Source organism: Microtus ochrogaster, chromosome 2, assembly GCF_000317375.1.
Source record: "Microtus ochrogaster isolate Prairie Vole_2 chromosome 2, MicOch1.0, whole genome shotgun sequence".
Lineage (NCBI taxonomy): Eukaryota > Metazoa > Chordata > Mammalia > Rodentia > Cricetidae > Microtus > Microtus ochrogaster.
In genome coordinates this window covers 28,143,468-28,165,160 of record NC_022010.1, presented here as the reverse complement: position 1 = coordinate 28,165,160, position 21,693 = coordinate 28,143,468, and the positions used below count along the sequence as shown (strand labels likewise).

Genomic DNA, 21,693 nt, shown 5'->3' with positions numbered 1-21,693 from the left:
AGTTCTATTCCCAGCAACCACATGGTGGCTCACAACCATCTGTAATGAGATCTGGTGCCCTCTTCTGGCCTGCAGGCATACAGACAGAATATTGTATACATAATAAATATAAATAAATAAATAATAAATAAATCATAACAAAAAGGATGTGGCTGGGCGGTGGTGGCACCTGCCTTTAATCCCAGCACTTGGGAGGCAGAGGCAGAAGCAGAGGCAGGTGGATCTCACAGTACTGACAGTGCCGGTGCCTTGAGAGGAGAGTCTCACCCTCCAGCAGTGTCCCGGGAGCCATATTAGACTCCATCTGTAAATTAGTATTCCACTTACTGATCTAAACTCTGGATTTCAAGACCTGTATACACTTGAGTTTCCCAGTGCCTTGAAAGCTGAAGCTGCGGCCAGGTTCTCCCTAACAGGGTCCTGAGGCGCTAAAGTTCAGGCTCACCCTTCAACCCCTGTACTCCCCTCCTTGTTTCACTCAGTGTCCATAATGCTCATCAAGTCAGCTTCTTCCTAAAGGCTGGGGTGAAGCTCAGCGCTGGAGTGTAAGAACCTGGGTTCAACTCCCAAGACCTCCCCAAACAAGATACATCTCAAACATCAATTATTCTCTCTTTCTCCTAGAGGCGTCCACCCTGATGCTGAAGGAGATGCCAACTGCTTTGGACCGTGCTCACCAGGCACTCAGTGCCCCTCAGTCATGGAGTGTCTTCACTGGGAAATCATGTCGCACTGCTCTCCCACTCTGGTATTGTGAGCCCAAGAAAGTTGTCTTTGGCCATTTTATTTCCATATACAGCAGAGGGTCTGGGATGTAGGAAGGAAGGAGAATGGAGGCCACTCTCGGAGGGTAAGGCTCACTTACTGACATAGTCCTGGAAAAGGGGATTTTCTTTCCTCTTTGGACAGTACTGGGGAATCAAACCAAGGAACTTGAGCCCACTAAACCTGCATTTTACCACTGAGCTCCATCCCAAGATGTTGGTGTTAGGACAGAATTTCCATACATGGTTCAGGCGGGGTCTGACACTTGTGCTTCTGCCCCAGACTTCTGGGCGCTAGAGTCCCAGCCATGTGCCAGCATCTAGCTGGGCTTTTGTTTTCTAAAATATTCTGTGCAGAGGCTACACTGTCATTTGTACAGATAAGTAAGTAATAATGGGAGTTTGTAGCATTCGGCCATCAGTTCCCAATGTATCCCTGTGCTGTAAAACCAGCGTTAACTTCCTGACTGTGAAGAACTGCCTCAATTAAGGACATCCTGTAGCTATTCAAACCCCCTTCCCTCCTCTGCATACCTCTCTCTCCCACAGCTGACTCTCTCCGCATGACCCCCTCCCTACTGCAAGACACCAATCAGAGTTCAGACTCAAGGCCAAGCACTGAGCACTTCTGGGCTCTGGTGCAAGCAAGATTTCTATAAAAAGACATTCAGAAAACAAGGAATCATACTGCCATTTTTCCTTTAATGGAAAAGTGGCTAACAGTTACAGTAAAAAAAAAAATCCAACTTCTAGTCAATCATTGTTTGAATTTTCAGAAATACACATACACTTGAAAACCAATAAAATCATTATAAAAATAAACTCTCAATATGTTTTAAAGGGGAAAGGCCCAGTCTTTGTGGCTGCACAAATGCTTAATAATAATAATAATAATAATAAAAGTCACCAGTCTATCTGAGATGGCTCAACCCAGAGCAGAGGGGGCTTTTACTTTGGAGGACAGGGCCTGCCTGAAGCGCCTCTTCAGGTCCTGCATGTTGGGGGAGCGAGGCCGGGGGATGATGGAGGCCCTCCTCCGCTCCCCACTGAGACTGTGCAGCTTGCTCACTTCTTTGCAGAGATGTTGAAACACGTCACAGACGTCTTCGTAGTTTTCACTAGTGGAAATTTCAAGGAAGAGACTGCCTAGCTCATTGGCTAGCTGAAGACCGTCCTGTGTCTGCACCTGCCGGCCATGCAAAAGGTCTGCTTTGTTGCCCACGATGATGACAGGGGCTTTCCCATCAGGGTGGACCTTCCGGATATTCTGGTAAAGGGGCCGAATGGACTGGTAGCTCTCATAGTCTGTGATGGAATAGACCAGCAGAAAGCCCTCGGCCCACTGCACGCACTTAGACAGGGAATCCACCGTTTGACTGAGGTTGTCTTGGGCCTGAGGAAGAACAAAATGTAACCTGGTCAAAGATGCTCAAACACGACACTGGAGTAACCCTCAAGGGAACACTGACTGGGTGGAGTCATGGCTAAATGCAGTGGTCAGGCCTCATTTCTGCAAAAGGCTTTTACAGAGAAAGCCTCAGATCAAGGCTTGCCCTGGATTCTTTTCTGAGCTGGTGTGGATGTACACATCACACACACACAAACACACACACACACACACACACACACACACACACACACCCTCAACACACAGTCTCCAATGAACTCTGACGACTTTGGAATAATTACAGACCAGAATGGCTTAGTTTTCAGGGAACTAATTCATAACAAACAAAACTCTGGAAACAATCCAACATAAATATCTATTCCCAAGCCCATAAAAAAATATTTTTAGCAGTCAACTTCTTGAGAATGTTACAGAAACAAATTCCTTTCTCTGCACTCTTCCACGTGACCTTTCCTCCCCAGAAGGGCTGAGCAATTAATTAAGTTGCATTCCTGACTGATGGCCAAGAGGTTATCTGATTGCAATTACTGGCTTGGAGAAACAGCCCCTAACCTTTTTGGCAGCCCTGGCCAGGAAGCAGGCGCTTTCCCTCCAGAATCCCACCTACTGCTTGCTCCTTTAATGTGGGGCTAGGATTTGAACCCTGGACCTGTGAGCAAGTCCTTACTACATCCCCAGCTATAGCCACCACCGTCACCACCACACATCCCTACATCCCCCCACCCCCACCCCCGAGCTGTTGTCTTTAAATCGCTCCTGAATGTTCTCTGAAAGTGTTCATACCTGCCTAAGCCCAGGCAATTATGATCAGCCAGAGCTGCAAAAGAAGCTATTGCTGAGGGGGACCGCTGACGGGGAGGAATGTGCCTTAACCTGTAATCTCCACACTTGGGAGACTGAGGCATCAAAGATTATAGTAAATCCAAGTCAGGCCTGATCTACAAAGCAAGTGATAGGTCAGCCAGGGCTACATAGAAAAACACAATCTTTAAAATAACTAGGTAATTAAAAGTTGTGTTTAAAAGCAAACTAGTTCTGATCAACTATTCCCTTCCCCCTTGGAGGGCATCCAACATCCCAACCCTCAGCTCACCTGTGACAGACAGCCTACACACACACACACACACCGCCTACATTTAAATGCACATTTGACATGCTGAAACATCTCACTGGGACCCGGAGGCAATTGCCTCAATGTTAGATGCAGCTGCACAACACACACTACACACCCTACTGACAACCCTTACCTGGATACCCCCCGGAGTGTCCTGGATCTGCAGAGATAGCTGGTCCCCCTCCACATAGACGAGTCTTGAATACAGTTTGCCTGTACAACGAAGAGGAGTTCGCATTTGAGTTCCCACGCTCTGATCAGAGAAAGAAAGAGGAGAGAGGGAGGACAGACTGACTTAAGCACAAAAATCAAGGAGCATGAAGCCATCTAACCTGTGTTGGGTTCGTAGTCGCCGATGAATCTCTTTGTTAAGAAGCGCACAATCATTGCTGAAAAGTGAAAAAAAAAATCGACTTAAGAAGTGGGTCAAGTTGGTTACCCTCGCCGGAACAGCGCACGTTTCCCCAGGTTCCCGGGGGCGGGGGGGGATTGACTTCCCCGCGGGACACGACGGATGAGACTGGAGTGACCCTCAACAGCCGCCAACCCCGTCCAGAGCTCAGGAGTGGATTGTCAGAGAAGACAGGCGGTGGTCTTCCCGCATCCCCGGGGGTGGGGACCGACCCCTGCTGTCGTTGGGCAGCGCACTCCCTTGCCCCACTCACCGCTTTTGCCTACACGACCCGCGCCCAGCACCGCCAGTTTGATGTCCTTGGGCAGGAGGTAGTCGGAGGAGGATTCGGGAATGGGAGCCAGCAGAAAGTGCCCAGACATGGTTGGTGGACGCATGGGCGCGTCCCGGGACCGCGCTGCAGGATAGCCGACTGGACACGCGGCAACTCAGGGCGCCAGGATGCGGCGCGGCCAGCAGAGTTGTCCCCGGCTCTCGGTTTTTAAAGAGCTCGGGGAGTGTGGTGGCCGCCTTTAGCGCCTCCTACTCCCCGCCCCTTCCTGGAGGGGTGGGAGTCGCACGCGCAGGGGACCGTCACCCGCGGGCGTGCGCACCACCTGGCTGCCTGACGCGCTCAGCTCACCCAGCTGCGCGGGTCCCAGGCGATGGAGCCCAAGGGAGTCTCTGCTCAAATTGTGCCTGCCGGGTCCTGATGGCACCCGCTGCCGCGGCGGTCAGCCTGGACCACTAGCCTGGAGCATGAACCTGAGAGTGGAGCTGAACCCCCAGAAAGAGCAAAAGCGGCAACTGACTGGATGTTTGTGGGAAATTGGGAAGAAGAGATCCATTTTTTTTTTTTGTGCCTTTGATTGTCAGAGTGCTGACAGGAACTCTAGATTTGATCTTAAGCACCCTGTAAACTGGGTGTGCTGGCATACACACCTGCTACTCTAGGTGGTGGAGACAGGAGGGTCAGAAGTTCAAGGTCCTCCTTGGCTACAATAAGGTTTGAATTCGAGGTCAGCATGGACTACATAAGACCCTGTCTCAAACGTACATCTATAAATAAATAAATAATAATAAAAATAAATTTACTCATTCAGTATCAATCAAGGTAATTGCAGTCACTTACCTGTGACCTCCCTTAGGGGGCAGTCGTTGCCTGCAGCTCAGCATCCAAACCCAGGCAGTCCCTTTTCTGCAGTTCTAGGGTGAACTGACTCAGACTCAGGGAGCTTGATTCTGGCCTGATTGACCCCGGTAAATACCACCCTGCGCACTTGGCTCCTGGATCTACTTTACTAGTAGTTCATGCGTTTTCCTGAAAGGTACTGGTGGAATTTAGGATAGAGGGTGTGAGGAGGAAGGGGGCACAGGAGATAAATATGGCTGGTTCTTGGATCCCACCATAACGGGACAGAAGCCTTGCAGTCTCCTGTGGTTCCCTCTCATGTGCCCGACTGCCTCCGAGACAGCCCTACCCTTAGTCATTCCCTTTCTCTATCCCGGGCTTATCAGCTTGCATGGCATGACAAACCACACAGAACTGAATGGCTCAGTGCAGCATTTACTTCTGTTCTTAATCTAGGGCAGTTTGACAAGCTTGATTAAGCTCTCTGAGGCGGTAGCAGAGAATTTAGGAACCCTAGGGAAATGAGAGGCTGGCTTGCTCCGCCAGACCCACTCCGGTCTGGCAGCTAACTGCTGGCTCGTCCAGGCGGTTGGCAAGGCTTGTCCTTGGAGTGGTTGAGCAGAGCTCCAAGACAGTGAATGGAAGCAGACAGGGCCCTTGGAGGCTGGACGGCTCTACAGCAGACCCCATCCCCTCTGATGCGTTGTCAACCAAAGCAAAGCACGAGGCCAGCATATGTTCAAAAGATGGGGTTATCACACATCCTTTAAGGACAGAGCAGCAAGCCATAGTGGGAAGGGCCAGCATGTAGCAAGGGACAGAATGGGGTCTAGTTTTGCTGTTGAAAATGCTAACGGATGTGCTTCCATTCAGCAAGTCGCCTGAATCAGGTCCTGTGACCGACCCCTCTTGACCACGCCCTTCACATTACTGGTTTCTTCTGCTCACATTCCTGGGTCTCCCTGCCTGCCCTACTCCTCTTCTTTCTCAACTAAAGAATACAGAAGGTTCCTGGTCAGCTAGAATAGATGCATCTCTGCTTACTTGCCCCCCCCCTCTTGAAGACACAGTGGGATCCCTGCCAGCATTGCTACCTCCATCTTAGCCTCTCAGGATCCCTTGGAAGTCTCAGTCTCAACTGTCATTACAGTTGGAATATTTGTTTGCTGTTTCCACAGGGAGGATTCCTACCTACCCTTCTCCCCAACAAGTGGGGATATTTAAAGGGGCAAGAACCCCCCCCCCAAAGAAACACAGGCATGTACACGCACACACCATTTGGCTGACCTTCTGAGTGACTGGATGTTGACTCCACTGTATGAAATGGAATAGTCAAAAGTCCTGTTTACATCTATTGTTATGATGCTCTTGGAAAAAGATGCTCGCCTGGGATGAACTCCAATAGCTAAGTGGTACTGATTTTAATCTTGTCACAAGGTAGTCATCTTTCCCTTTCAGTTTAATCACAGAGACATGAAGCGGGGCTTTCCTCCCTAACTGAAGGAAAAACCTGGGCACCAAGAATACAAGACCCGTTTAAGGAGCCACTGAAGCACTGCTGCTTTCCAGGGCTGTGAAGCTCTGTGGAGGCTGGACTGTTGTTTCTTGAAGTCTCTTGGCCTTTCCCTGATGGACACAAGATGATTTCTGGAGCATCAAGTCCAGAAATAGAGAGGGAGGGGAGGCCTGCCTTGCTTTCCCTCTTTAACTATGAAATTAAACGGTTCTTGGGGGTGGGGACATAGCTCAGTGGCAGAGCCTTTGCCTAGTACACCCTGGGGCTTGGGTTCTACCCTTAGCTCAGCAAATAGCACTCAGGAAATAAAGGCAAGAGGATCATAAATTCAAGGCTATCCTTGACTAATAGTAAGTTAGAGGCCATCCTGGGTTACATGAGACGCCTAAAAGAAAAATCTTAATAGCAAGAGCAGGAAAGTGAAAACAAAGGAGAGCGACGATCCAAACAGCTGGCAAAGGAGGTTGGGACGGCCATGCCGGCCATGACTGGCGTGGGTGATCGTGATTCCTCCTGGATAGAGACACTATTAACATCATGAAAAATGAAACAGAGAATGGGGGTTGAGCAGGGGATAATTCAATCTGTCACAAACTCCCTTAGCAGAATGTCCAAGAGAAAACAACAACAAAACAAAGCAGAGGAAGCTTTGTTCTAAACTTGAGGCTATCACTTCACTCCATTTACTGCATTCCCTGTCCCTCAGTTTAAGGCAGCGTTCTCAGCCTTCCAGTGCTACCTCATGTTGAGGTGATCAACCATAAAACTATTTTGTTGCTACTTCATAACTATTAATTTTACTACTGTAATGAATTGTAAATGTAATGTAAATGTCTGTATGCAGGATATCTGACATGCGACCCTTGTGAAGGGGCCTTTCAACCCTCAAGGGGGTGGCAACCCCCTGCCTTAAACACTCAATAAGGAATTCTACAGCCTGGTGGTGATTACACTCCAGGTTGCATTTACAGTGCACCTTGCTTGGAAGAGCTTGAAATGCGTCTCTATTCTCCTTGGGAAAGCTCTTCACATTTATAGATAGACAAAACAAGCTGAACCTTCAGCGAAGACAATAAGCCACCACGCTGGGGAATTATAAATAGGCTCTCCTGAATCGATGCTGCCTGGGTTCTATTTTGTTTCATTCTTGTGTCCAGAGTTATGTAAAGCTATGGTAAAAGCTTTAAGCCAATGTGACACAGACAGGCTGAACGGTTTTTATAGATAATAGGAATGCGTGGGCATAAACACTATACAAATCTGTGGATGGCTAGAATGAGTGTGAAGGGCAGAATCTGCAAATAGCAAATAATACCGGCTGGGCAAGTTATTAACTCTTTCCTAGCCGTGAACTCAAGCTCTTCAGTGAGATTTGCCCAGGGGCCCACTCTAGTTCATGACCATTTCCACCTACCATTCATACGTCAACCAATGCTTTGCACTGTGTCTAAAGTCCTTGACTATTGAGCTTAAGGGTGCTTCAGAGACTGTACCTGTGATCAGGCTTCTGCCCTCTACCAACTTATCCATTATCTCAACTTATCCATCAGAATAACTAAAGACCCAGTCCTTGCAAGGCCCTGTGATGGGTGCTGGTACAAACCACAAGAGAACAGTTACTCTGTGGTACCAGAACTGAATATCAGACACTCCTGCATGTTTTCAGACACGCTGTAGTGAAAGAATCAACTTAATTCATCAACTATAAAATAGTTATATTTATAAAAAAATTTTCAGCCGGGCGGTGGTGGCGCATGCCTTTAATCCCAGCACTCGGGAGGCAGAGGCAGGCGGATCTCTGTGAGTTCGAGGCCAGCCTGGTCTACAAAGGGAGTTCCAGGACAGGCTCCAAAGCTACAGAGAAACCCTGTCTCGAAAAACCAAAAAAAAGCAAACAAAAAATTTTCAAATATTATTTCCTGTGTGTAGGCCACAATTCAATCTCAAGCATTATTCCTTGTTGTTTTGGTTTTGTTTTTGGTAGGATTTTTATTTTTGAGACAGGGTCTCAACTGTGTAACCCTAGATGTCCTGGAATTCACTCTGTAGACCAGGCAGGCCTCAATCTCAGAGATCCACCTGCCTCTGTCTCCCGAGACCTGGGACTAAAGGCATGTACTGTGCCCTGTGTGGTCTGCATTTTCAGCAGGTTCATAGGTGACTGGTACGATAGCTAGAGAAAACAACCTGTGGAAGGAGCCCCTGGAAAAGAAAACTGGTTGGTCTGCCAAGTATTAAGGAGATAAAAAAATTAATTTGAAAAAAAGTCTCCAAATGTGCTAACTAGCAGGATTTTGGCAGCCTTTGTGGATAGCTGCATCAGAATGGTGGAGGTGGAAGCCAGATTTATAGTGAGCAACCAGATTTAGCTACAAAAGGGACCGGGAAGGCACAGGAAAGGCTGCTGCTTGTCTGAAGTCAAGGAAGTGGCAAGTAAAAAGGGACAAGATGCCAGGACCAGAAGAATCAGTGACCAAGCGAGGGCAGAAAGCTGCAGGCCACTCCATTACTGTTCAATCCACGGCTGTCTCACTGCATCCTCAATAAACTATGGGGGTGGGGTGGCCAGGAACAAGAGTCCTGCCACCAACTGTCCTTTGTGTCCTCCTTTCCGTTCCTAGTGCCCTTTGGCTTGTCTTCTCTACCTTCCAGGTTGTCACAGCTTTCTGCAGGATTGTGTGGTTGGGTCTTCTTTGCCTTCTGTTGACTGCAATAAGTATTCCTGACCTTCATAGGAAGCTGCAAATGATAAGTTGATTAAAAACTCAGACTCTCCCAAAAAAAGATATATTGGGTCATAAATACTATAAAGGAACAAAAATGATAAAGGAGCTCGCTATTTTTATAGGCCATTAAGAGACAGTCTTCTTGACAAAAATCTGGGCAGAGGTTGAATATGGAAAGGGGACAGACCACAGGCATCTATGTAGGACAAGCTTTCCAGCAAAGGAAACACCAAGCACAAAAGCTTTGAAGAAGGGTGTGCCTGGCATATCAAAGGCACAGCAAGGAAGGGAAAAGTAACCAAATCCAAGCTCTGGGCTAGAAGTCACACAAGGAAAATGTCAGAAAGCCACAGCTCGGGTGGAGGGCTTTGTAGGTCAGGGTCACTGTCTGGATGTAAATGATATTCAAAACCATAAAACCAAAAATCATCTGAAGAATTAAGGCACTTCAATAATGGTCAGAAAGTCAGCCCTAACCCCCACAAATTGCAAAGATGAAAGTAAACAAAATCCAAACTAATTTACATTTTCTCCTGCCAAATTTGCAAAGTCTTAATAACTGATGCTGGTAAAAGCCCTTAGAGAAAGCTATTTTTGTTTTCTCAGCACAGGGTTTCTGTGTGGCCCTGGCTGTTCTGAAACTAGTTCTGTAGACCAGGGTGGTCTTCGAATTCAGAGATCTGCCTGATCTCGCCCTCCAGTGATGGTACTGTATATTGTATTAAAGGCATCAGCCAGGGAAGCCCAGCTTTTTTTCAGTTTTTAAAGATACATTCTTTTTTAATTTATGTATGTGTTCAGGTCAGATCCCCTTGGCGCTGGAGTTAGAGGCAGTTGCAAGCTGCCTACGCAGGTGCTAGGAACTGAACTTAGGTGCTCTGGCAGAACAGCACATGCTCTGAACCACCAAGCCATCTCTCTCTAACTTGTATTTTTTTCTCCATGTTATAGATGTACACCACTTTTGCGCAGAACACTCAGTGGCCAGAATAGGGTATTGGATCCCCTGGGACTAGACCTACAGACAGTCCTGTGTCACCATGTGAGTGGGTGCTGAGAACTAAACCTGGTCCTCTGCCAGAGCAGCCAGTACTCTTAACCATAAAGCCATCTCTCCAGTCCCCTTGTTAATCACTTGCCAAAATAACTCAAGCATCAGCAAATTTACCCAGAACTGTGAAGAAGCCTATCTTTAAAGATTATGCATATTCACAGCTTGGCCATTTGTGTTTTAGGAAATTGTTGTGCTGTACACCAAATGGAAAGAACTTTCTGAATAGGTGTCCTTTCCTTAAACTAACAGTGCCCCTACCTAATCCAATGGTTCTCAACCTTTGGGCTGCAACGGGGGGTTGCACATCAGATATTTGTGACTCATACTAGTAGTAAAGAAATAATTTTATGGTTGGACTGTACTGAAGGGCTACAGCATTAGGAAGGTTAAGAACCACTGTGATCACTTCTGCTGGTGGTTGTTCCTTTCCTCATTGTCAACTTCATTACCCCTTCTGAATGGAGGTTTCTCTGAGTCTGGGTAAATCACAAGGACCTTCAGGAATCATTCATTCTGGCCCCTGTGCCATGTTATTGAAAAGGCAACAGATAGTGAAGACTACAAGACTTTCTGAGAAAGAACAAAGCACTGTCTTAGATCTCCAGTTTTTCCCACATCACAGGAGGATCAAACAACCCAAGTATTCATGAGCAAAATGGTAACCAGACTTCAGAAAGTCTTCTAAAGCACGGCAGGAAATAAGACCAGTTTGGCCAGGCGGCGGTGGTACACACCTTAAAGGATTAAATCCCAATGCTCAGGAGGTAGATCTCTGTAAATTCAAGGCCAGCTTGGCCTACAAAGTGATTTCTAAAACCATCAGCGCTACACAGAAAAACCCTCTCAAAAACCCAAAAGTCCCCTATCTTTTTGTTTTGTTGAGACAGGATTTCTCTGTGTTAATAGTCCTGGCTGTCATGGAACTCACTCTGTAGACCAGACTGGACTCAAACTCAAAAGATCCACCTGCCTCTGCCTCCCTAGTGCTGAGATTAAAGGCGTGCACCATATTTTTTTAAAGGCCACTCATACACATTGGCTACTGGAGTCAAGTTGTGTTGAAGAAATTTGGGTGCATACTGGTGTCAAAGCTCAGCTCTGCCAGATTCTTGCAGTTAACTTATGCATAACACAGCAGTCCTTACATATCACAAGCTGTCATGAGGATGAAATAGTATACACTAACAGATCGTCAGAAACCTTGGTACTAGCCAGGCTGTGGTGGTGCATGCCTTTATTCCCAGCACTTGGGAAGCAGAGGCAGGTGAATATCTGAGTTTAAGGCCAGACTGGTCTAAAGAGCAAGTTCCAGGACAGGCTCCAAAACTACACAGAGATACTGTCTCAAAGGGGGGAAAAAAGACCTTGGTACTATTATCAATAAAAAAGGCAGAGGGCTATAAGTTATTCAGAGGATGGTGGCCTCTGATATAAGCGGTAGAACAGATGGTCAAGACCCTGCCTTGCCTTGCCCAGAGCTGCCAACCAATGTTGCTTGCAAGCAGGTGGATGGCCGCCATCTAGCTGGTACACTCACCTACCTTACCTTAATAGCAAACACAGCAGCCAAGAACTCTTATGGAGCTCCGGCAAAACCCTTATCTTTTGTGTTCCTGCTGCAGGAAATCAAAGCCCTGGTTGTGAGAGAAACATCTGAGAACTGTGGGTTTTGTTTTGGACCAGAGTATCATTACGTACTAATTCTGACTATATAGCTGCTTGCTTGTTACAGGAATTTAGCAGTCACTGTATCCTAGGTAGATATTAGAAAGGCTATTTTTTTATAAGTGCTTTGACCTTGAAGAATATGGAAGAGATTGTTTTTCATGATCCACAGAATGTTTTACTTAAGGAGCATAGGTCACAAGATACCTCAGGCACACCTGAGACTTGTATTACTGTGTATTGCAAATGATACATAAGGACTAGTCAGAGGGGCATGTGACATGTAAATTATTTTTAGGGACCTTGACATGAGGAAATATTTTCTAACAATAAATATGCCTTTGTATGGCTGTTTGGGCTTCTGTCCATCAGAGTCTGCACCTTCCCGATGCCACAAAGACCTTAAACTTCATCTAATACCTTCTTTCTTCAACCAACTAGCACTACACGTGCACCCTAACATTTGGTCCCATGCATACCCAGTAAGGTATGAGGTCACACAGCAGCCAGCTGGCAGCTACATTTTGAAGTATTTTACATTTGAATGCTGGGAAGCTATTCTGCATTCAAAAGAAAACTAAGTCCATAGCTGACTGGTACTTAAGAGTCTGGACTAGGAGTATCACCTAAATGGACTTTAGAGAAAAGCTTAAGACCAAGACACTAAATACAACATGAAGAGCACCAGAAGGGTGAACCTGGATAGACCCAAGAACAAAGAACATGAAACTGACCAGACCTGGCAAGGGCAAGATTTTGTTCCAAAGATGGGAGTCTGGGCCACTTCAAATATTTAAAATGGAGTCAAAGACATATGACTTCACTATTCATAAGGTTACTGCCGTGGCTTTAAATGTGACCCTTCAAAAATCTGTGCTGGACTCACAGTACCCACTGTAAAGAAGTGAGGCTTTGGGGGAAGGTTAGGAAAAGGACCAGGGCTTTTCTCACCAATCAGTGCAAACTGTTCAGGCCATACTTCCAGCCCTCTCCTTCTGGCTTAAGTTTTGTTTGCCCCTTTGGAAGATATAGCTGTAAGACACCATTTTCACCATGAGGGAACCATACCTGATCTACATACACAGAACGCTGACAGCCCCTCACTTTGACAGTGTCACTCTGCTTCAAGATAATCTTGAAGACCCTCCTGCCTCAGCCTCCAAGTGCAAGGATTAGCATTGCACCGGCACGCCTGACTGATTCACTAGTTTTTCTATGTCGTCCCCACCCCACCCAGTGATTTACAACAACTATCTTGGTATTTTTCTAATCAAGAATGTATTTCCAGCACACTAAGTTGTATCAATTAGCAGGAAAAAATTAGTAAAATCTGAATAGGAAAGACACAGTGAACCAGCATTTTCTTTCAGGGAGAAGATACCACACTTCAACTTAAAAAAAAAAACCTTTATAGTCCAGGTCTTTTATTTCTTTTTGTACATCAGGCCATGAATTCGTAGGGAATGGGCTCCAGCAGCTCAGGCTCCTTCCCGTTAGTCCTCACGAAGTGTGCTTCTCTGGGTGGAGCAGGCTGGTAAAGAAAGAAAAGGATTATGGGAAATTTTAAAGTGCTCTTTAGAACCAATTCTTTTTTTTTTTCTTTTTTTGTTTTGTTTTTTGAGACAGGGTTTCTCTGTAGCTTTGGAGCCTGTCCTGGAACTCCCTTTGTAGACCAGGCTGGCCTCAAACTCAGAGATCCTCCTGCCTCTGCCTCCCAAGTGCTGGGATTAAAGGCGTGCGCCACCACCGCCCGGCACTTATTAACAAAATAAAGGGAGCAAAGTTTTAAAGATTCCTCAATATTAATAGTAATAAACACTGCCTGGCAGGACTCTCACCTGGCGCTTCAGCTGAACCCAGGTGCCCTTCTCTTTGGCTTCCTTTTTCTTCTGGTCGTTCTCCTTCACCCGCTTCAGGAAGCTGTCTCTGCTCTTCGAGTGCTTGATGTGTTCAATCCGCACATTAATTCTCTTGGCAAGAATCTTGCCCCTTAAAAGACCAATAAGTTTCTAAGTACTTCATTCAAAACCCAACAGAAACATACACTGTTCCGACAGTAAGTTAGCACCACACTCACACTTGTCAATCGCTCTCACCCAAAGGAAGAGGCCGAGAGCACATTTTAAAGCTACTTTTCTGATGAGCATGGTCTGAAACCAAACCAGGCTAATGAAGCTTGTGATGAACTTTAATACTACCGACACACCAGCACCAACCACTACAGACTTCTCAGTGAATGTCAATGTATCCCCTGACAGGTTACAAGACAAACACTTAAGTTTGCCTGAGTTTTAAAAGGTTATTTCCTTTGCCCCACTTGAATGGCCAATGAAGACATTAAGTCCAATTGGCAAAGTGAAAGGGGGTGTGTAACCGACTACTTAGTCACAAACAGCATTCTACTTACTTAACTTGCTTGTTTACAATGATGCCCACAGCATGCTGGGTGACATTGTAGACTCTTCCGGTTTTGCCATGGTAACATTTATGGGGCATTCCTTTTTGAACAGTGCCCATTCCCTAGTCAAGAGACAAAGTATTTTTTTTACACCAATTCCTCTTTTCAAATTCTTTTAAATAAGCAATGCTCCCTTTAAATGGCAACTCAAGAACTCTCAGAGCCGGTGAAATGTGGTTTTCACATTGCATCAAGCAATCAAATTGACAATCATCATTAAGTTCCAGAGTGCCAGAACATACCCAACTATTCAGAGTGTACCCTTCACTGGGATTTTCATAAAAAGTAACTATAACAGCAAATTTTGCTTATTATCTTTTTGAGATATGGTCTAACTATATAGCCCCAGCAGTTTTAACTCAAGAAATTTGCCTGCCTCTGCATCTTGAGAATAAAAGCATGATTCAGCACTCTTTTTTGTTTTGTTTTTTTGAGACAACATTTCTAAGTGGCTCTGGCTGACCTCAAACTCAAGAGACCCATTTGAGTGCTGGGATTAAAGGTATGTGCCACCAAAGGCTGCCTACATTCAACTAATTTTAAAGTTGAGATCCACCTGCCTCTGCCTTTCTAATGCTGGGATTAAAGGTGTGCCACCACCGCCTGGCCTAGTCCCTCACTTCTAATATTGACTTTTCCTCCACTCTAATTTACCTTGATGTCTACAATATCGCCCTTTTTGTAGATTCGCATGTACGTGGCCAAAGGAACAACTCCTACAAAAAAAAAAAAGCATCAAGATAATGTCTAGAGCTACAAGGAGCATTTCTATAACTGTACTAGTTATAACACAAAGCACAAATCTTTGGCAGTTCCATTAAGTATAATGGACAATTTCTCATTATAAGCACTGCCAGTTAAATACCTCCTTCCAGGGTTAAGCCTGCACATCACAGAAGTTATCAGACTATGAGATCCATCCTTTCGCTCAGGACAGAATACAGGTATATGCTGTTAACCAGAGATAAACAAAAACACAAATATCACTTACCATGTTTCCTAAAGGGCCTAGAGAACATATAGCGAGTGCCCCTCCTCTTTCCCTTTGTGTTTGTCATTTTGGCGAGTTACTGAAACCAGAAAAGTTAGCAGTCAAAAACAATTTAATGTTCAACTATCCCCTTAAAATTCATCAATCAAGGGGTTGGGGATTTAGCTCAGTGGTAGAGCGCTTGCCTAGCAAGCGCAAGGCCCTGGGTTTGGTCCTCAGCTTCAGGGAAAAAAAAAAGACAAAATGACAGAATTCATCAATCAACAATATAAAAAGCTGGACCATCATACACCCCCCAATCTTGTCACACACACCAGGCTCCCTCAAACTCAGCATTTCCCCATCTAGGCCTCCCAAGCGCTAGGATTGTAAATGGGTGTTCATGATTCTTCACGGATTAAATAGAAAGTTTTTTTAAATAAAATTCTGTCACTAAAACCAGGACTGGATGTTAAAATTCAAGCCAAAACACCTTCCTGCTAGAATACAGTACACACCAATGAATACCACAACGCACCTACAAGTAGAACAGTCTAAAAGGCCAAGGACACTGCAACCCCCAACTCCAGGATAATTTTGTGGTTGGAGACTACAGAATTCCAGTCTGCACTCTGTAAATAAGTTAATCCTTATTAATTTAATTTCCCGTCAAAAAAAAATCTCTTAATTCTACACTTCCATTTGCTAATGAATTAGATGTACAGAATCAGATCCCTGATAAATCTAAGGCAAGCCTCGACGATTCCTGCTATAAAGACCTACTTAAGTTGACATTCCTAACTGTAAATGATTTTCCATTTTTACAAACATTCATACTAAATAACATCTGTAAAGAGCCCCAAGCGGCTCTGGGCACAAGGAGAGTACTCAATCGGCAGCTAGTTTAGCACCATCTTACCTACTACAGATATTTAGAACCAGATATTGTTTTCCAACAAGCCAATAGGTTTAGTAACTCCAACTCCAGTTATTCAGAGCTTAACTGCCTGCTACTCCTGGTCTTTATTCCGAGCCACAAGGGAACCCCCAAAGCATGATGTGTTAGAAGCATCGGTGTAACAGCCGTAAGGATACCGTCCCTTCCTACGCTCTTAGGGCCAAACGTGCAAAGAGCGGACTGTGTCACGCATCCCGAGGAGGGAGTCTCCTTCACATCATTGCCCGGGCTCACTCGGCGGGAACCCTCCTCGCCAGAGCGAAGTCCAGGCTTGCACACACCCAACTCTCGTTAAGACCCACTGCGACTTTTAAGCCTTAACCCGACACCACATGCTCATGTCTAGGGTTAGGCGGAGGCCCGGCTTCTCCGGATAAAAGCCCCATCCACCCACCACCAAAGCCAATGGCCTCCAGACAGTCTCCCCACGACCCTAACACGCAGCCTCCGCGGGCTGAGCCCCTCGTGCAGCTTGTGAGGAGCGAAAGCCGCGAGAGCCACGCGCACCCACCAACCTGAAAGATGGCTACCGCGGCCGAAAGGAAGGGGGCGGGGCCGCGCGCTCTTACAAGGACCGCGGGCTGCCCGCGGCACCGCCTGAAGAGAAACGCCGGGCCTGCGAGGCTCTTCGAGAGAACCGCGTCACCATGATAACCTGGAGACGCTGTGAGGACGCTTTCACCTGCGCAGACTAAAGGCAGCCGGCTAACCCAAACTCACACAGGCATTATGTTGACAGCCCGGAATGGGGCCCTTGCGGGCGTCCAGTGGGACGCTACTTCCGGAGCGTGCCGACGCAAGCCGGTGCGTCATGTGACGTAGGAATCTGTCGTTTTAACTCTTGGCCAGAAGTTATTTACGTTCTGCGGCGCTGTGAGTTTTAGTGATTGTATGGTCTGTTAAGTCGCGTAGGCAAATAATTACGTGTGAACAAAAACCGTTTGTGTGTTTTTCAAGTTTTTCCCCTGATGTATTAAACAACGCATCTATTGGTGGGTTAAAACTTTGGCAAGCCGGGCGAGATGCGCATGCTCACAATCCCAGTATTTGGAAGGCAAGAGCAATATAGTGAGACACTGTCTCACCAAAAACTTCGTTTTGACTTTCTTTCCTCTCATACCTGTAGTTTGAGCCTGTGAAGACTCACGTTTTGTTTAGAGTTCATTTATTGTACTAGGTTTCATTTTGACATTTTTCAGACAGGCGTGTGTGAGATAACACAGTTTGATCATTTTCATTCCCATTACCCTCCTCTCTTTTCCTCCCCTCCCTGATTGTAGATGAGGATATTTAATCAGTCGTTATATTGGAAGCAGCATTCCTAGTCATTAGATCAATCAATTTACTGTCATGGCCGCATTGGATGTTGAAAACATTCCAATAATAAACGAAGACTTTGAGAGATGGATATCGTTTTTATAATCGGTATTCGGGTCCATTCCTCTTATACAATGGTCCCCCATTTAATTTTGGAGATATTAATCCTGTCCCTAGTATGCATTCGTGGGAAGGTAACCCCACTGTCAGCAAAACAAGAAGCCAGACTCTTGAATGTGCTAAGACAACCAGAAAGCTAGAGTGTATGTCTCTGATCTTTACTCTGAATTGAGTACCGTTGAGACAGAGTTGACAATGAGATGACCTGACTGAGCTGTCTCGCTTCCCTCAGCTTCTGCTTGATTCCAAGTCTCATCCTTGAATATTTATGAATTCTGAAAACCATCAAATCCTACTAATAAACCCCAGTAATAAACTAGGTAAAATCCATTGAATGATGTGTCCAGCATGGTTAGGTCCGGTTGTTTGAAATCGCATTAATTCATGCTAGAAGATAAACACATCTACCATGAAGATTCTGTAGTGACATTGAAGCCCAGTCTCAGATTGTATGAAAAACCTGACTGCCGGGCGATGGTGGCGCACGCCTTTAATCCCAGCACTCGGGAGGCAGAGGCAGGCGGATCTCTGGGAGCTCGAGACTAGCCTGGTCTACAGAGCTAGTTCCAGGACAGGCTCCAAAGCCACAGCGAAACCCTGTCTCGAAAAACAAAAAAAAAAAAAAAAAAAAAAAAAACACCTGACTGTGCCACAAGGACATGTGCTCAACTATGTTCACAGCAGCTTTGTTTGTCATAGCCAGAACCTGGAAACAACCCCAATGCTCCTCTACCGAAAAATGGATAAGGAAAATGTGGTACATTTACACAATGGAGTACTACACAGCAGAAAAAACTAACTACAGCTTGAATTTTGCAGGCAAATGGGTGGAGCTAGAAAACATTATTTTGAGTGAGGTAACCCAGACACAGAAAGACAATTATCACATGTACTCACTCATAGATGGTTTTTAAACATAAAACAAAGAAAGCCAGCCTACAAACCACAATCTCAGAGAACTTAGACAACAATGAGGACACTAAAAGAGACTTACATAGATCTAATCTACATGGGAAGTAGGAAAAGACAAGATCTCCTGAGTAAATTGGGAGCATGGGGACCTTTGGGGAGGACTGAAGGGGGGAGGGCCGAGGCGGGAGGGGAGCAGAGAAAAATGTAGAGCTCAATAAATAACAATAAAAATGTATTTTAAAAAGGCAGAAAGATAATTATCCTGTGAAACATTTCAGCTAAATGGATGAGATTCCAGAGGCCTAATTAAATGCATGCCTGGTACTACATTTTTCTCAGGCTTTCCTGGTTAAAAAAAAAGAAAGAAAAACGTGAATGATCTAATTAGCCAGGACTTTAAAAAGAGGCTTCAAATATTTGAACAGATTTTAATATCTGTGACCAAATTCAGTTACTTTTAATTAATTTTTATCTTGCTCTGGGCAAAGTTTTATTCCCAAAGCAATTTTTGTTTAATTTTATTTTATGTGCAATGGTGTGAAGGTGTCAGATTACCCAGGGACTGGATTTACACATACTTATGAGCTGCCATGTGGTTGCTGGGAATTGAGCCTGGGTCCTTTGGAAGAGCAGTCAGTGCTTATAACTGCCGAGCCAACCCTCCAGCCCCGTTTCTTTCTTTAAACAAACAAGAGTGCTAGGGAATTGAGACCAAGGCATGGTGTATGATAGAAAAGTGCAATACCCTCCCTCACCCTCCACCCCCTGTTCTTAATAGCCTGATTTCTATAAAAACGTTGTCCAGTATAGATAAGCAGTACCATACAATTTATGTGCTTTTTTTTACCCCCTGAATTTTTATTTTGCATAGTGGTTTTTGAGATTCAGTTATGTTGTGTGTGTCAATAGTTGAACATGATCTGCTGCTAAGTAGTATTCCACAATATGATTAGACTGAAATGTGACCTCTTGGTCTTTTGAGTAAGATCAAGTGAGATACACTACAATTTACTTTTCTCTTGATGGAAATGTTAAATATTCTTTTATCTCATTTAATAACACTGCATAAGCTTTTGTGAACTTGTTTTCTTCTGGGATGAATATGTAGGAGTTATATTTCTGGTCATATCTTAGGTTGCACCTCACTTTATAAAGCACTGCAAAGTAATTCCCAAAGGAAACCACGGTTTGTTTATCCAGCATTCTCCTCTGCAGGAGTAAAGCTTGCACGTACCTTATGAAGGGGTCTAATTACATTGCTCAGGCTAGTTTTGACCTCTTGAAGTAATCCCTTGGCCTCAGCCTCCCTAGCCGTTGGGTCATTAAATGAGCTAGCTCCCCATCAATAAGGCATTCTTTTTTTTTTTTTTACGACACATATCCTATTTAGTTATTTATTTGAGACAGGGTCTCACTGCATAGCCCTGTGTGTTCTAGGCCTCACTCTGTAGACCAGGCTAGCCTGGTTTCAGACTCTTCGAGCTCTTCCTGCCTCCACCTCCCCAGTGCTGAGATTTAAGGCATGTTCCACCACACCTGACTCTCTTGTTGGCTGTTTCTGAAGTACTAGTGCTCAAACCCAAGCCCTCATGTTTGCTAGACATGTGCTCTGCTCTAGCACTTCGTTTTGTCCCCAGCCTTGCCAGTTTTAAACACAGCCGTGTCATTAACTCCGTTGTACAGATTTTAAAGCCAAAGTCGTTTCCTGATTTCCTCGCCATCAATTTATCTCTAGTTTGAGGTCATTAATACAAAGAGAATGAGAAAAATGTTGAAACAGTTAAAGAATAGCCAGTCAGCAGTGGTATTCTACCTTTAATCCTAGCACTCCTGAAGCAGAAGCAGGCAGATCTCTGAGTTTGAGGCCAGCTAAAGAGCAAGTTCCAGGACAGCCAGAACTACACAAAACAAAAATAAACAAAAAATGTGAAATAAATGTAGAAAGTGGGAGCATTCATATTTCATTCACCATTTATAAGCATCTAGTCAGGCACTGCACCGAGTGACGAAACTATAATCATGAAACATGGTCCTTGCCCTCAAGGACCCTCAGGGAACCTGGTAGGAGAGAGAGGTGAGCCCACACATTATGCCAAGTAACAGACTAGGAGACACAACACTGTGGGAGTTGCGCAAAGGAAGCTGATGTTCCTGGATTGGAGGAAGTGAGCCAAACAGGAAGCTTCACACAGTGAGTCTTAGTAAAAGACTGACAGTAGTCAAGACAGTGCAAGCAGAGCTCCTCAGGCAGGAAGAAAAGCTTGTAAGCAGGCAGAGTGGTGGGTCTCAGCTGAACTTGGAGAAATAACAATCTTCCAGTGGGTGCTAGAAAAATGGCTTAGAGGTTAAGCGCACTGACTTAAAATTTTTTTTTAAAAAAATCATCCAGTGGCTATGGGGAAGAAGGGGAGCAGCAAGAAGGTCGAGAAAGTCGCTGTTTACAATGAAGGGCACGTATCACCAGACTTGGGTAAAACACTGACCAAAACACAGCTTTGGGCTAGGGATGGAGGACACCATTAGTTCCTGCATGAAAAAATAAATAGTTTAAGTCACGAAGGGACATTTGCATCTCTGTACAGCATATTTTTGTGTTTTTTCTTATAAAGGATTTTTAAAGAATTGTGTGTGTGTGTGTGTGTGTGTGTGTGTGTGCCTGAGTGTATGTAGGTGTACCATGTGCATGCAGTGCCCACAGAAGCCAGAATAGGGTGTCAAATCTTCTAGAACTGGAATATAGATGGTTGTGAGCCACCATATGGGTGCTGGGAATTGAACCAGAGCCTTCTGCAAGAGCAGTCAGTGCTCTTAACCACTGAGCCTTCTGTCTAACCTCAGAAGAGTTTTCTAAAAAGTATGTTTGCATGCCAGGCATGGTGGTATATGGCTTTAATCCCAGCATTCAGGAGGCAGAGGTAGGCGGATCTCTGTGAGTTTGAGGCCAGCCTGGTTCACAAGAGCTAGTTCCAGAATAGCCAGGGCTACACAGAGAAACCATGTTTCATACTCCCCCTACCCCTGAAAAAAAAAGATTCAGTACATCCTAAAGACTCAGGACATTCTGATGGTTGGCTTGTTAAAACTCTGAAAGTAAGCCGGGCAGTGGTGGTGCATGCCTTTAATCCCAGCACTCAGGAGGCAGAGGCAGGCGGATCTCTGTGAGTTCGAGACCAGCCTGGTCTACAGAG

General features: G+C 45.3%; 2 protein-coding genes and 2 non-coding genes across 5 annotated transcripts; all 4 read right to left on the bottom strand.

The window, feature by feature from the left end:
• Window positions 1–1,501: 1,501 nt before the first annotated feature.
• Rasl11a (RAS like family 11 member A) lies at window positions 1,502–5,392 on the bottom strand. Of its 2 annotated transcripts, XM_026786760.1 has the most exons (5): window positions 5,085–5,392; window positions 3,952–5,008; window positions 3,619–3,675; window positions 3,420–3,499; window positions 1,502–2,157 (listed from the first exon to the last, which is right to left on the bottom strand). In XM_026786760.1, exons 2-5 carry the CDS (start codon window positions 4,073–4,075, stop codon window positions 1,690–1,692), a joined length of 729 nt encoding a protein of 242 aa, XP_026642561.1. In that variant the 5' UTR covers window positions 4,076–5,008; window positions 5,085–5,392; the 3' UTR covers window positions 1,502–1,689. The 2 variants fall into 2 exon arrangements, with proteins under 2 accessions (XP_026642561.1, XP_005344758.1); XM_005344701.3 differs by having other exon boundaries at window positions 3,952–5,392.
• Window positions 5,393–13,165: 7,773 nt separating this feature from the next.
• Window positions 13,166–16,728, bottom strand: Rpl21 (ribosomal protein L21). Its single transcript, XM_005344699.3, has 6 exons — window positions 16,672–16,728; window positions 15,220–15,298; window positions 14,883–14,944; window positions 14,178–14,290; window positions 13,609–13,759; window positions 13,166–13,301 (listed from the first exon to the last, which is right to left on the bottom strand). The coding sequence occupies exons 2-6, from the start codon at window positions 15,284–15,286 to the stop codon at window positions 13,212–13,214; spliced, it is 483 nt and encodes a 160-aa protein (XP_005344756.1). The 5' UTR covers window positions 15,287–15,298; window positions 16,672–16,728; the 3' UTR covers window positions 13,166–13,211.
• On the bottom strand, window positions 14,011–14,139 carry LOC113458278. The gene has a single exon (XR_003378674.1). It is a non-coding gene; the product is annotated as a small nucleolar RNA SNORA27 (small nucleolar RNA).
• Window positions 14,381–14,451, bottom strand: LOC113458268. The gene has a single exon (XR_003378663.1). It is a non-coding gene; the product is annotated as a small nucleolar RNA SNORD102 (small nucleolar RNA).
• Window positions 16,729–21,693: the final 4,965 nt, after the last annotated feature.